This window comes from Schistocerca serialis, chromosome 4, assembly GCF_023864345.2.
Source record: "Schistocerca serialis cubense isolate TAMUIC-IGC-003099 chromosome 4, iqSchSeri2.2, whole genome shotgun sequence".
NCBI classification, from domain to species: domain Eukaryota; kingdom Metazoa; phylum Arthropoda; class Insecta; order Orthoptera; family Acrididae; genus Schistocerca; species Schistocerca serialis.
The window spans coordinates 906,534,141-906,547,682 of NC_064641.1; the positions used below are offsets into that span (position 1 = coordinate 906,534,141).

The following is a 13,542-nucleotide window of genomic DNA, read 5'->3' on the forward strand; positions in this document are numbered from 1 at the left end:
GAATAAATGTTTCACGCAACTCTTGTCGCGTCAGATTGGTATCCAGTGTGTCTTTGGACGAGTTCCTCCGCTGCCTTCGTCAAGAGACTTCAGTAGGCCGTTCGGTACTCTTTTCGGTTGGCCGAATTGTAAGTACCGAGTATTCTAACGAACTCCGCTGGCGATGGCAGAGGAAATCGTTGACAGTTTTTGAGACTGAATGCAAATCTGGCACGGCAAGATCTTCGTGAAGCACTTATTCGAAAAATCTTAGCTTCAGTCTGGGCACGTCGCGGCCATTACTTTTGGAGGATCGAAGAACAATTAACGCTGAGTGATACACAACCCATCATTCTTAATCATAACAGAGCAGGCACCCGCTCAGCACGCAAAACAATTGCAATAACGACGCGGAACTGCTACTTTTTGTTCCCTGTGTTAAACAAACCACCCTTGGACAGCGAGTTTGATCATCTCAGTGCACTGTTGAATCGCTGGGAAACCGTACGTTTGATGTGCCAACGTCAGAACAGAACAAAAAAAAGTTTCCAGAACTGTTTCGAACCATGTTGTTGTTGTTGTGGTGTTCAGTCCTGAGACTGGTTTGATGCAGCTCTCCATGCTACTCTATCCTGTGCAAGCTTCTTTATCTCCCAGTACCTACTGCAACCTACATCCTTCTGAATCTGCTTAGTGTATTCATCTCTTGGTCTCCCTCTACGATTTTTACCCTCCACGGTGCCCTCCAATGCTAAATTTGTGATCCCTTGATGCCTCAAAACATGTCCTACCAACCGATCCCTTCTTCTAGTCAAGTTGTGCCACAAACTTCTCTTCTCCCCAATCTTATTCAGTACCTCCTCATTAGTTACGTGAGTTTCGAACCATACAGGCCAATATATAATTACGGAAACACGGTTCTGGTTTGAGAAAACACAAATTATTCTTGTTTAATACCCAAAAATGTTTCGGCTAAGTTTCACCATCGTCAGTGAGTACTTTCTTACTATCACATACTGATGTTTATGTGGCTCTTTGACATTGAGCACAGTTTATATTTTGCTCCAGTGTGTCACTTTTTGTTTCCGTTTTTTCATGCCTCTAGAAGGCGTATGAAGTGTGCTTTCTTGCACACACTGTATGTCAAAGTTCACATACCCATAGAGGCATGAAAAAGCAGAAACAACAAATGACAAACTTGAGCAACATATCAGCTGTACCGAAAACATGTCAGATGGCCACATAAATACAAGTCTGTGATAGTAAGAAAATCAACACACTGACGATTGTGAAACTTAACCGAAACATGTTTGGCTGTTAAATAAGAATAATTCTTGTTCGCTCAGGACAAAACGGTATTTCCATATGTATACAGGGTGGACTAGAACTCTGCCAACAAACTTTCAATAGTGCTACTACGGACCAAAATAAGAAAAAAGTCTATTAAACATAGGCTTCAAAGTGAGTACCTTAAGGTCTAGGAGCTGCTGTTCATCTCCACTACTGTAAAACATCTCTTCTATTGAACTGTTCATAATATGCGCATTTTACGGCCCATGTTTACTGGACTTTTGTTTCCTTGTTTTGGTCCATATTACCATCTTTAAAAGTTTGTAGGCGAAGTTCTGGTTTACACTGTATACTAAACAGCAAATACGGACAAAAACTGAGCTGCAACAACAAGGTGAATGAGGACGAATAATTTGAGAAGGTGGCAGGGGTAAAATACAGGGAGCGAAAGGCTATTTACAATTGGTACAAAAACCAGAAGGGCATGAAAGGGAAGCAGTGGTTGGGAGGGGAGTGAGACAGGGTTGTAGCCTATACCCGATGTTATTCCATCTGTATATTGAGCAAGCACTAAAGGAAACAAAAAAAAAAAAAAAAAATTGGGGTAAGAATTAAAATCCACGGAGAAGAAATAAAAACTTTGAGGTTTGCTGATGACACTGTAGTTCTGTCAGAGACAGCGAAGGGTCTGGGAGAGCAGTTAAACGGAATGGACGGTGTCCTGAAAGGAGGATGTAAGATGAACATCAACAAAAGCAAAACGAGGATAATGGAATGTAGTCTAAATAAATCAGGTGATGTTGAGGGAATTGAGACAAAGTAGTAGATTTTTGCTATTTGGGGAGCAAAATAACTGATGATGGTCTAAGTAGAGAGGATATAAAATGTAGACTGGCAATGGCGAGGAAAGAGTTTCTGAAGAAGAGAAATTTGTTAACATTGACTACAGATTTAAGTGTCAGGAAGCCCTTTCTGAAAGTAATTGTATGGAGTGTAGCCATGTATGGAAGTGAAACATGGACGATAAATAGTTTAGACAAGAATAGAATAAAAACTTTGGAAATGTAGTGCTACAGAAGAATGCTGAAGATTAGATGGGTAGATCACATAACTAAAGAGGTGGTACTGAATAGAATTGGGGAGAAGAGAAATCTGTGGCACAGCTTGACTAGAAGGGATCGGTTGGTAGGACATATTCTGAGGCCTCAAGGGATCATCAATTTAGTACTGGAAGGAAGCGAGGAGGGTAAAAACCGTAGAAACCAAGAAGTGAACTAAGCAGATGCAGAAGGATGTAGGTTGCAGTAGTTACTCTGAGATGAAGCAGCTTGCATAGGTTAGAGTAGCGTGGAGAGCTGCATCAAACCAGTCTCTGGATTTGAAGACCACAACAATTTGGGAAAACGATTAGTACAAAAAGTATTCTTTTTGTGAAAAGAAACGACGGCATTCGTATACAGCTGTGCCGAAAAAACTGCGCGCTGAAGCGCGGCAGCGGCGTGCGGAAAGTTTTGGTTTCGTACAATCGTTGCACCCCCTATCGCTTCGCAGCGTGATTCGCTCGCCGGAGCGGAGTGGGGGGACACCTTGTCACTCACTGTCTCGCACGTGGGCAGCTGTGCCCTCTATACTCTATAGGCTCACCTCGCTACATGCAACGCCACCTGGCAGGCGAGAGTGCCTGCGAACCAACTCTAAGTCCTGTCGCTCAGTCACCCCAACATGAGGCGCTCTATCAGAAACCACGTGCACGGAACGACGAACACCTACACTAACGAACAAGACTCTTCAGTCTTCTGAACGAAACTTTTCAGCGAAGCACAAGAAAACTGGAAATTCAAGAGCTTTTACATTGGCATCCCCACGAAGCACGTACATTCCCCGCACACGCATTGTAACATCACGCCTGCGACTGCACATGTCAAACACTTCACTCTGTATAAAAGTAAACAATTACACTTATCCACCCATTAACGTTTCACTTTTTTCTGGCGCAGAGTTTAATTAAAAACATATCCTATACTCCGGTCCTGACATATGGAAGTTTCCTTTGGTTGCAAGCATACGCGTCAGCAAGGGTGAGGGAAGGGGCACTTGCCCCCCGGCCCCTTCCCTCCTGGAATCGGGAGTACAGAGGTTTTACTTAATACTCACTTATAGAATGAGTGGACAATCAATTTTCTGAGATGTGACATGTTCTTCTGTATCACTTACAAAATTTATTTCTTGTGACATGACACGTCTAGAAACTGACCAACTCATTTATATAAAAATAACCTATTTTCGAGTCTTGCCCACATTTGGATAAACTTCTGCGGGCGCCCGTGGTTGTATATTAGGAACTCTAATTCCTCCAACACCCACCTCTGCCATTTCAGCACGTATTTGCCTGAAAATCTGGAGTACAGACCTTGGCTCTGTGATTAGTCACAGTATTCTAGCAGCTCGTTCTACCTTTATGGGTATTAAAACATCTGTGAGAGCTCTGAACAAAGTATCAAAATGAAAACATTTACAGTGTCCAAACGTTTCTTTTTTTTTTTCTTCAATCCGTCGCCCTCTAAGCAGGCGCGGGCAACAGTAAGCTTTTTGCGATGAGCTCAAATGTCAAAGGAAGTACGGCAAAGCTTCACAGATGTGCCAGCTAGTGAAAGAATCGCCTGAAATCTGTCAGGGAAAAATTTGAAAACGCAAATCTGGATGGCCGAGAGGAGATTTAAAGTCGACTCCTCCCCGATTACGCATCCAATGAAGTCTCCGACGCGTCATCTCTCAATATCTCCTCAAACACCAATCGAGAAATCTGAATTTAGTATTTCCGTGAATCACTGAACTGGTGTGGCGGAATGTTTCCCCAATCAGTCACTCAGATTCCTTTCCTCGCGTTTTTTAACTCGCGTTCTGTCTCCAAAAGGACCTAGAGGGCAGATGCTGAAGGTAAATGAATAAGCATTCATACATCAAAAATTACCGGCAACTTCAGCACTTTATGTTTCACTGTCAGTAGAACCCCGCTATTCAGTACGTAAATTCCATTCCACATCTGCACGACCAAATCTGTCGCCATTCGTTAGTCTATATGAAGAGCCCAACATTCTGCAGGAAACATCAGTAGTGGGTTTTCGCTTCTCCTGTATCGTTGACGATTCATCTTTCGCTCAAAAATAATATTTATCTGGCTAGAACCCGAGGCCCTCTCGCTAGAAAACAAAACCGTTAGAGGATTAAAGTAGAATGGAAAGTATCGCTGAGAACATGAAGCGCACAGATCACTGCCCATTCAGCGCCTAAAATTACAGCACTTCTACATCATTGTAAGGTGTTGTAACAAAGGAGAATTCACATTTTTCTTGACAGTTTATTTATGGAATAACAATGCACTATACAACTGTCTTCTAAATCAAATTGTGCGCCCTACTACATTCTCTCGCTTAGTTAAGAAAGTTGCGCAGAACAGACCAGAACGCATCGTCCCATGCCCAGGAAACGGAGCGCCGTTTTCGAAGTTTGCTTGGTATTTTGGAGGTGCACCTTGATTAAGTACTGCACACCCCTATTGACACTTTTCGAGATTTTCAAATGGACACCACACTCACGTGCGTCTGGCAAGAATTGTTCTAAGAAGGGCCAAATGCCTTCAGCTGCCGTGCAATGAAATATACATATCTAGTCGGATGTACGGTTCATTGGAAACAAGCATGAATTTAGCGGTTCTGCGTGCCAACTTCAGAATGTTGTTAATTGTAGCCAAAAAACGAGTTTATGAGATTATGACACCCGTTAAGGTACAACGATCAATTTAAAGGGCAATTTGCTCGAATCTTTCGTATCTGCGGTATGTACCCCACTGAATTGCCGCACAAGTCAAGGCAGATACTGCAAGAAAATGAGTGAGAGAAGGTTAAACACGAAAGACAAAAAGCATTGGCTGTTGTGACATCTATCCTACGCGGGTGTTGCGGACCTGTTGCCTGGCTTTGTGACAACGTTCAAGAATATTCTTCATATGACCATTTTTCAACTACATGCGTTCTTTAGCCAGTATTCTTGGGGTAAATAACGTCAGTTATAATTCATCTCGCTTAGTCGGCGTTAACACTTTCAATTTGTGTTTATGTCATTTGCATACAACCTCAACGTCGAATCCACTGGTTCTAAACGTATCTATCATTGTATTTATCAACCTTGGCATCCCGTAAATCACTATTGTTACTGTCAACGCATTCAATTGTTAATGTGAACAAGAGCGCTAATCTTTTGCATTGCAGACCTGTTTACATAAAGATTTACAAAGACAAGAACGTTTTGTGTGTGAATATTTCGGTATGGCAGAAATAACGACTGCACAATATTTGTTTCTCCTGAGATATACATAACGTACTTTTGTAATCATCGTTGTAACTGTACGGGATGTACGTCGGGCGAACGACTAACAATGTTTTGGGAGGAGTTTATGGAAAAAACCACGTAAATCACACATACCTGTATTTCACCGAGAGATATGATGTGCCTCTGAGCATCACGGAGTTGCACCTGGATATGGATATTCTGAAAAAATAAACATTGAAATTTCGATTACTTTCAGGCGTTCTCTAATGCTCGTACTTAAAAAATGTGTTTAAAACTGACTATTTTTTTTAAAAAAACTTACGGTTGGATCTTCATTTTTCTTCTTCACCATCACCTGCAAACAGCGTTTTATTAATGACAATGCAGACAAGTAACCACAAAGCGAAACAAAAAAGGTGTAATGTCACAGACAGTAATATAACTACAATATATGACAAAAAGGAACAAATGATATAATTTATGCTAATGCATTACACGATGAAAAGTTAAAGACTGATAACTATAGTATGTCAATTAAATTTTGGTAAAGTAACGGTGAGTACCGCACTTTACGTCGCGTGCTTCCTTTACACAGAACTAACGTGAAGCTTGTGTTTGACATTTATCTCCTAGACACTGCACATCTTACACAGATCTACTATGGACACACTACTTTCATTCATATGTTACTTATATTGTATTCGTAGCACTGTGAGCAAGTTGTGTAGCGTCCTTCTATTCCTCAAACTTCTGCAATCTTATTACAGATGGCTGAATGTGACCTTGATGGCTACTAAACATCCGTTTGTTAACTCAGATATGTTTATAAAAGTTTTAAGTGGATTCCACGAGTTATCTTGGTTGCTCCTCAAGGCGTCGTCATATTCCAAAAGTTTCGAAAAGTACCTTCTTTAGTCATGACTCCTACTGTAACAAAACCATGTGTCGCCAACTTATAACTTTAACGACAGGATACTAATGAGAAATTACCAAATACGCACGACTTTATTCCAAATAAGACGCAGAGTTATGCAGGGCAGTAAGTTTTCTAGTTATCTTGCTTCAATGAGTACACTACGCGGTCACATAGAAATCAAACTACTCCGCAGCTAACAACGATTAAACAGGCAGAAATTGACTCCTGTATTAATGTACAGTGTACAGATCAGCGAGCGCGCATCATTTTCTCGCGGCTGAATATTTTTTTCATTGTGTTCATTGCGAACTATCACCAAGAAGTGCGAAGACGTAGTTCAGCAAGTGCGCCTGTGTCTGACTTTCCGGAAAACAGCTTAGCGAAGGAAAGAAGCTCAAATATAACTTCGTTTCTTACCTGATGATTCAGGATAGCAATCTTGAGCTGATTCTGGATATGCCTAATATCTGCCTGGAATGCTTTTGACACTTCCATTTTCACGTATCTACACAAAATCACTCACTATTTTAAATGAACACATCAGTCTTCCGAGTCGGCGCGATGCAACACCACACCGCCAGCCTGAGTGCTTTCTAAAGGTGGCAGTGGTAGGCATGCCGAAGCACACAATAAAGAAATCGACGCATAGTCGTGCGCTGTCCTAGTTTTAAAATAAAATGTTTGTTTTATGTTCGGTGGAATAATTTTACATTTTAAAATATCACAAAAATTGTAAAACATTATTAATACCTTATTTTTAATTAAGTAAAGACGTTAAATACTACACCTTTTAGCGATCTGCCTGAGAACCAAGTTTTGTGGCGACGTGATGTGTAAGTACGTTGCCGACAACGACTACGTCATGAAAATGTTGTCGGTTGTGATACAGAGCACGAAAGGTTAAAAAGTGGTATGTAAAGACTGCATATGCATGTTGGTTACTGCATATTATTAAATGCAAATTTTAATGTTTTAAATGTAGCTATTGTGAGTTGACTGCCAGTACTGTAATTTCAATTCTTGCACACAACATAACCTCAAATAGTTGTGTTTCTGGCGGGTGTGTGATTCCTATTTACATTTTTGGTTCATTAATCGGAAACAGAGGCTTCAAGGAAAATCTGTGGAGTCTTTATTTTGTGACAATGGCGAAAAGAATTGCATCTTCGGACTTAAACCATGATAACTGGGATAAGGAAGACAAACGTGAAGAAGCGGGAACATTTCGCAAAGCTGATAACAGTACCCTTCAGTCACGAGTAATAAGACAGGCTAAACGTAGATCAACATCAAGCCCTTATAGTTCTTCAGGTTCACCGCCGAAAACGGTAAGATAATATAAACATAACTGTTTTATTAATTACCTGTTAACAGAATAAGAATCACTTGTGTCTTCAACGAAGATGTGTGGATGCTTCTTATGATTTTTTTTACTGCGTTTGCAATATACTTTCAACTTTGTGTGTTTACAAATTTTATTGGCTAATCTTAGTAATAATTACGTCCAAGCATTTGATATTTTGGGGATTACTGAATGGTATGTAAATAAGTGTGTTAGTTTGAAGATATATTCAGTAGATTCTGAAACAGTTTTTACTCTTCAGAGAAATAGACATTGTAAAACTGTAATAACTTAAAATTTCGGATAGCTATTAACAGAAAAGCCAGATGCTTTGTACTTTCAGTGTCTGCCTCTCTTCTGTAGAAGCTGTCACATTAATACTGTAGCGAAATATTTTTGTAATTATCAGTTTAGGAAGTCTGAAACATTGGAAGTGTTGTATGCATGTATCGTTGTAATATTGCTCTGCTAGCACTCTACCAAATAACAATATTACTTTCTGCTTTTCTTCTATTGAGCTGTATTCACAAAAACTGTAGGGCTAGCATCAGCAATCAAATATAGTAACAGCAATTTCTATTAAAACTTCCAAAGCTTTCCGTTCCAGTGACGTATTTTTAAAGTACAGAATGAGAGAAAATACTTGTCAAAACCAGCTCTTATGTTTTTTTATGAGCATTTAGAAAGGGTATAAAGATTGTCAGAGTTTAATGCTCAAACTGTGTTTGATACTCATTGAAGCCTAAATATTATGATGATTTCTTTTAAGAAAACATTAAATTTGACTTGGAACCCAAGCACTTATAAGCTCTAGGCCTACATGAAACGAAAATGACCCAAAATGAGTGAAAAGTCAGTCAGTTTAGTGGATTGTGCATTGAACTGAAGTTGAGTGATGCTTCATTACAGACTGTTTGAGCAGCACTGAAACTATATACAGGTATATATTGTTTTTTGTTAGTCTTCGCTTAGTTCCTCAAGTGTGCTCAGAGCCTCAGCAGTGATAGCCTTCAGTAAATTACAATAAACTGTTTATTAAGAATCGCTATCCTTTTCACAGATGATAATGTGTTTTAAACCCAGTGTGCATCGTTTTTAACAACTTCACGTCAGAATTATTATGAAAGGATAGTTGTACTCATCGTATAGTGGAGATGCTGAGTCACACATAAGAATAATAAAAAGACTGGCAGAAAGTCGACCAACATTCTCGCTCTCTGGGATGCCGTCCCACACAGTTAATGTTGGTAAACTTTCTGACAGTCTTTTTGTTGTGCCCATCTGTGACTCAGCATCTCTGATCCATGGTGAGTAACAACTATATGCTTTTCATATTATTGTCTTATTCCATCTCAGATTTTCCATAGTTTTATTAAGAAATCATCAACATAAATATAACTGTTTTTCATTCTGTGGTACTGGCATGTGAATAAACCTATTTCGTAAATTCTATTGTTTGTTTTTCCACTGTAACAACCTTGCACTTTGTTTGGTAGCAGGATGAAGAGGAGTATTCGATACTAGTTGTTGACTTTTACCAGTGGTGTAGAAAACATGACACAAATGATGTAAACAACGTGGTGACTGTAACATGATATGTAGCCTCCCTCCTCCCAAATTAACTTAGGTACATATGTCACCACAACCAAATTTTTTGCAACCACGTTCGTTGGCTTCACCAGCTATCAACTGGACTGTAAAAATACACACCATAATCAGCCGTCAACATTATGTCGCTGATTGGAGCCGACAACTACTATCAAATATCCCTCTTGACCCTGATAATGTGATACTCTCGAAATCTTGGGTGTGGTCACAGACTGATCTGTAACAGACGCGAGTGTTGCCATAGGCAATGAATGTGAATTTAAAATAAAAGTTGAGGTAAAAGATCTGTAGTGTAGTCCAGGGTGTATGTTTGTTGTATGTTTAACACACTTTTCAATATAAATCACCAAAACTGCAGAGTGAATTCATAAAATCTCTATTCCATAATAGATGAATTTCCAATTAGGTATTTTGGTACACAGTGTATAAAATGTCACACTACTAGTATGAAAAATGGAAAGGGGGTCACTGTGGAACCATTACCCAATTCAGAGCATATTTCTCTATTAATTTTGAGACCAGTACTTGGTTTTAATTATTCTGTACTCAAATATATGTTAGTCATTCAGTACAAACACATGAAACAGACCAGTATAATTTTGAAAGAAGTAATTTACTACATAAGTGAGACTAAAACTGTGCCACTGTGCTGTGTAAGCTGGCATTAGTGTTTTTCTGTTGTAAATATTTTCTCCTGAAACTTTTTAAAATCATTCTTTCTGTTTCCAGTGAATAGCAAACTCATATATTGAAGAGCAATGCATAAATGCTTTCTCATTTTCATATACAGTTTGAAATGCTTCGTTACTGTACAGATCACAATAAATGTGAACTGTACTTTTTTAACAACATGGTTCATATTTAACTAAACAATTTTATGACAGTTTTAGTCGGATTATTTCTACTGTATTTATTTACTTAGCTTGTGGTGGTAAACTTTGTGATAGTATAAATTAAGTTACAGATACATAAGTCAGTAGCATTAAGGAAAAGTAAATAAAGCATAAATTGTGAGTATAATACAGTGTGGTACCATAGTTTAATGTAGAAACACAATATTAAATTCTCAATCCAGTCAACAGCATGTATAGTCAAGTTTCAGGAAATATTAGCATTGCCTGGATATAATGTGAAAGAATATTCCTGCAAGTGTGGGATGGTCTAATGTGTCTTGCCACGACTGATAGATTTATTGGGCAGTTTCAGTCTAGTCAGATTGTCAGAAAAAAGCCTATACCTGCAAAAATAGGGAAGAATTTATTTATTTATTTGACTTGTTCACATGATTGGAAAGATTGGCAAGCCAAGTTTTGCCAACAAAAATTTATGTTGGTTAAACTTTCTGTAGCCGAAAAACGTTGAAAATTTTGGACTTTTCAGTTGTTTTTTTTTTTTTTTTCCAGAAGATGCTCTTTTCGTGCACTCCTAGCACTTTGGGATCTAGTTACTTTTGAAAAGGGCACAAAATTGTCTATGGATTTAATTACAAAAACTTTATTTCTACACCCAATACCAAGGGCACTACAGTCTGTCAAAAAAATCAATTTTTCAAACTTCACGCAAAATGCCAAGGGACCATGTTTCTGAGCTCTTTTACTTCAGTTTCCATTTATATAGTAGAAATGCATTATATGTTATGTTATACATTGGAATCGAATATCTCACTTATCACAATCTCCCCCCCCCCCCCCCCCCAAAAAAAAGGGAGAAAATGTGCATTTCTCTTGCTTGTGAGTTTTCATGGCCATGTTAATTTATTTCATCCCTCTTGACTGCAATTAGCACACACTTGCACAGGAAGCTTGGCTCAAAACATTTCATTCTGGTTTTGTCCGCCCTTGGCTTCGCAGCATCTTACACTGAATCAGCCCTATTACAAGTATCTTTCATCCTTCAGCTTAACAACGAAAGAAACAGTGACATGTTTTGCCAATTTATGTATGACAATGCAGATTTCAATGTAAACACTCAAGATGGACCTGGTACTTTCTATGCACTGATAGACATAATGTGTGTTACTCCCTGTAATACATTTCTTCCTGAGAAAAGTATTGGAAAAGTTGAAATGTCCTCCCTCAGCTCAAGTTGGTAGTGAAGCTGGAAATCTTGATTGACAGACATTCTACAGAACACAAGTTGTGAGTAACATGCAGGACATTAGTGCAGAAATTGAATCATACTGTGAAGTGAGCGGTGTAACTTAGAACAAAACATAAACTGAAGTAGTTGTCACATTGATCGATATGATATGAACTTGGAAAAACTTGCTTGATTGGTTTTCACTACTGCTTCCCTTCACTGAAAGTGATTTTATAATTTCCGTCATCAGTGTGGAGAATTGAAAGTGTTACATGCATCACAAATAGGGAGTGAAAGGATGAAAAGAATTATTGATTACAGTTACCAGCATGTAAAGTTCCATAGAAAATAAAAAGTTGTGACTCTCCTTCCTGCCGTCAATATTATAAAACATGAGAACACTAAAGTTACTCCGGTTTGTCCAAAAGATTTGTTTAATGGAAAGAGAATTAAAAGCACTTCTGTAATATGAACTAGCTACTTGAAAAAGCCCTGTGAAAAGCAACAAAATCTTCTTTCTATTACATTTTGGTCCCAGTGAAGGATGTGGACTTTGGCACTGAATAAATTTTTTATCGCTGGTGGATGGTACCTTGTACACAAAGTAACTTGGCCTCAAAATGTTTACTTCAAATCAGTAGTCCAAAGTTACATTTATTACTTGCAGTGACATTTTTTATCTTCATTTGCAATTGTATTTGATGGGTAACCATGTGAGGGAGAGCAATGTAGCACAGTTTGTTGGGAGGATGCATAGATGTAGAAAACATTCTTCGGTTAAGTTGTAGTTGAATCATAGATGGTAAACTAAGTCCCCGAGACGAGTTTTGTACAACGAATGAAAGAATCACTTGACCACACATCTTAAAAAGGAATCTCTAGAGTTTAGCATTGAGGTGGACTCAGCACAAGATGATGCTGACATTATGGTTGTAATATCTGCCATTTCAAGAACTGATGATTGAGGAAGTGTGGTCAAAGTGGGAGAAGTTTCTGACCTTGTGTACGACTGGTTTAGGACAACCCAGATTAGACACATTTGGAGGTCTCTTCCATGTGAATACATTGAAAACTTGGTTTCAAGTGTGCCTCGGAGATGCCAAGCAGTTATTAACACTGTAGTTGACTGGATGTAGTATGAATTATATAATTCATTTTTCTTTTGTTCATATATGATATATGTATATATTTTAGTTTGTTGTCAAATATATCTTTCTACTGATAAAACCCAACCACAACCTTACTTAACAAACTGTTAACTTGGTTTCACTTAGACCTGTTATACGCTATGACTTCACTGTCACCTCAAATTTGACATTAGTAGATATAACATTTTTGTCAACTTCAATGTACACACACCCTCCTGTGGTGCCTAATCTGTCTTTTTGATATACATTCCGTGAATCACTAAATATCTTGGAGCTTTCTACTTTGGGTTCCAGCCAGCTCTCAGTCCCCAGTATAATTTGATCGTGATAAGCTTACAGAATCACGATATATGGGTGATCAGGAACCACCAGATTGCACATGGAGTAATTGAATACCGCAGAGTGAGATGTTCAATTCCAGTATGTAATGTAATTTGTTTTCTTTTAAAAAGGAAATATATACCAAAGTGCTAAGAGGATAAGAAACTGAGATTTTTGAAAAAAACTGAAAAAAGTGTGAAATTTTCAGTTACCCCCCCCCCCCCCTCCCTCCCTCCCCTACAGAAAGTTCAGCGGCCGACATAAATTTAGTTTGCAAAACTTGGTTTTCCAATTTTTCCAACCATATGAATGAGTTAAAAAAACAAAATATTCTACCCCACCTTTTGCAAGTAAAATCTGCTATTTGACTGGACTATTTGTTCCATATTAAATCCTTGCGTGCTTCGTCTTTTGTGCAGATTATAGTAGCCATCTTCCACGTACTTAAATGTACATCAAAGTCTTCCATCTTTAGTGCAGGTGTATAGGTTAGTTTGTACTCATGGTAGTGGTGTTGCTGGATCCACATT

The 13,542-nt window shown here is 38.6% G+C and overlaps 2 protein-coding genes across 2 annotated transcripts in view; one reads left to right on the forward strand and one right to left on the reverse strand.

Annotated features, from left to right (window-relative positions):
- LOC126473582 (PHD finger protein 21A-like) overlaps positions 1-7,334 on the reverse strand; it is a 116,493-nt gene extending 109,159 nt beyond the window's left edge. The window contains exons 1-4 of the mRNA XM_050100727.1: positions 7,302-7,334; positions 6,932-7,175; positions 5,921-5,953; positions 5,752-5,817 (exon numbers count right to left, since the gene is read on the reverse strand). Of these exons, the coding sequence (XP_049956684.1) occupies positions 5,752-5,817; positions 5,921-5,953; positions 6,932-7,009 (177 nt within the window). The 5' untranslated portion in view covers positions 7,010-7,175; positions 7,302-7,334. The remainder of the gene's footprint in view (positions 1-5,751; positions 5,818-5,920; positions 5,954-6,931; positions 7,176-7,301) is intronic.
- LOC126473581 (nuclear pore complex protein Nup50) overlaps positions 7,298-13,542 on the forward strand; it is a 41,281-nt gene continuing 35,036 nt past the window's right edge. The window contains exons 1-2 of the mRNA XM_050100726.1: positions 7,298-7,424; positions 7,620-7,842. Coding sequence (XP_049956683.1) covers positions 7,660-7,842 — 183 coding nt within the window. The 5' untranslated portion in view covers positions 7,298-7,424; positions 7,620-7,659. The remainder of the gene's footprint in view (positions 7,425-7,619; positions 7,843-13,542) is intronic.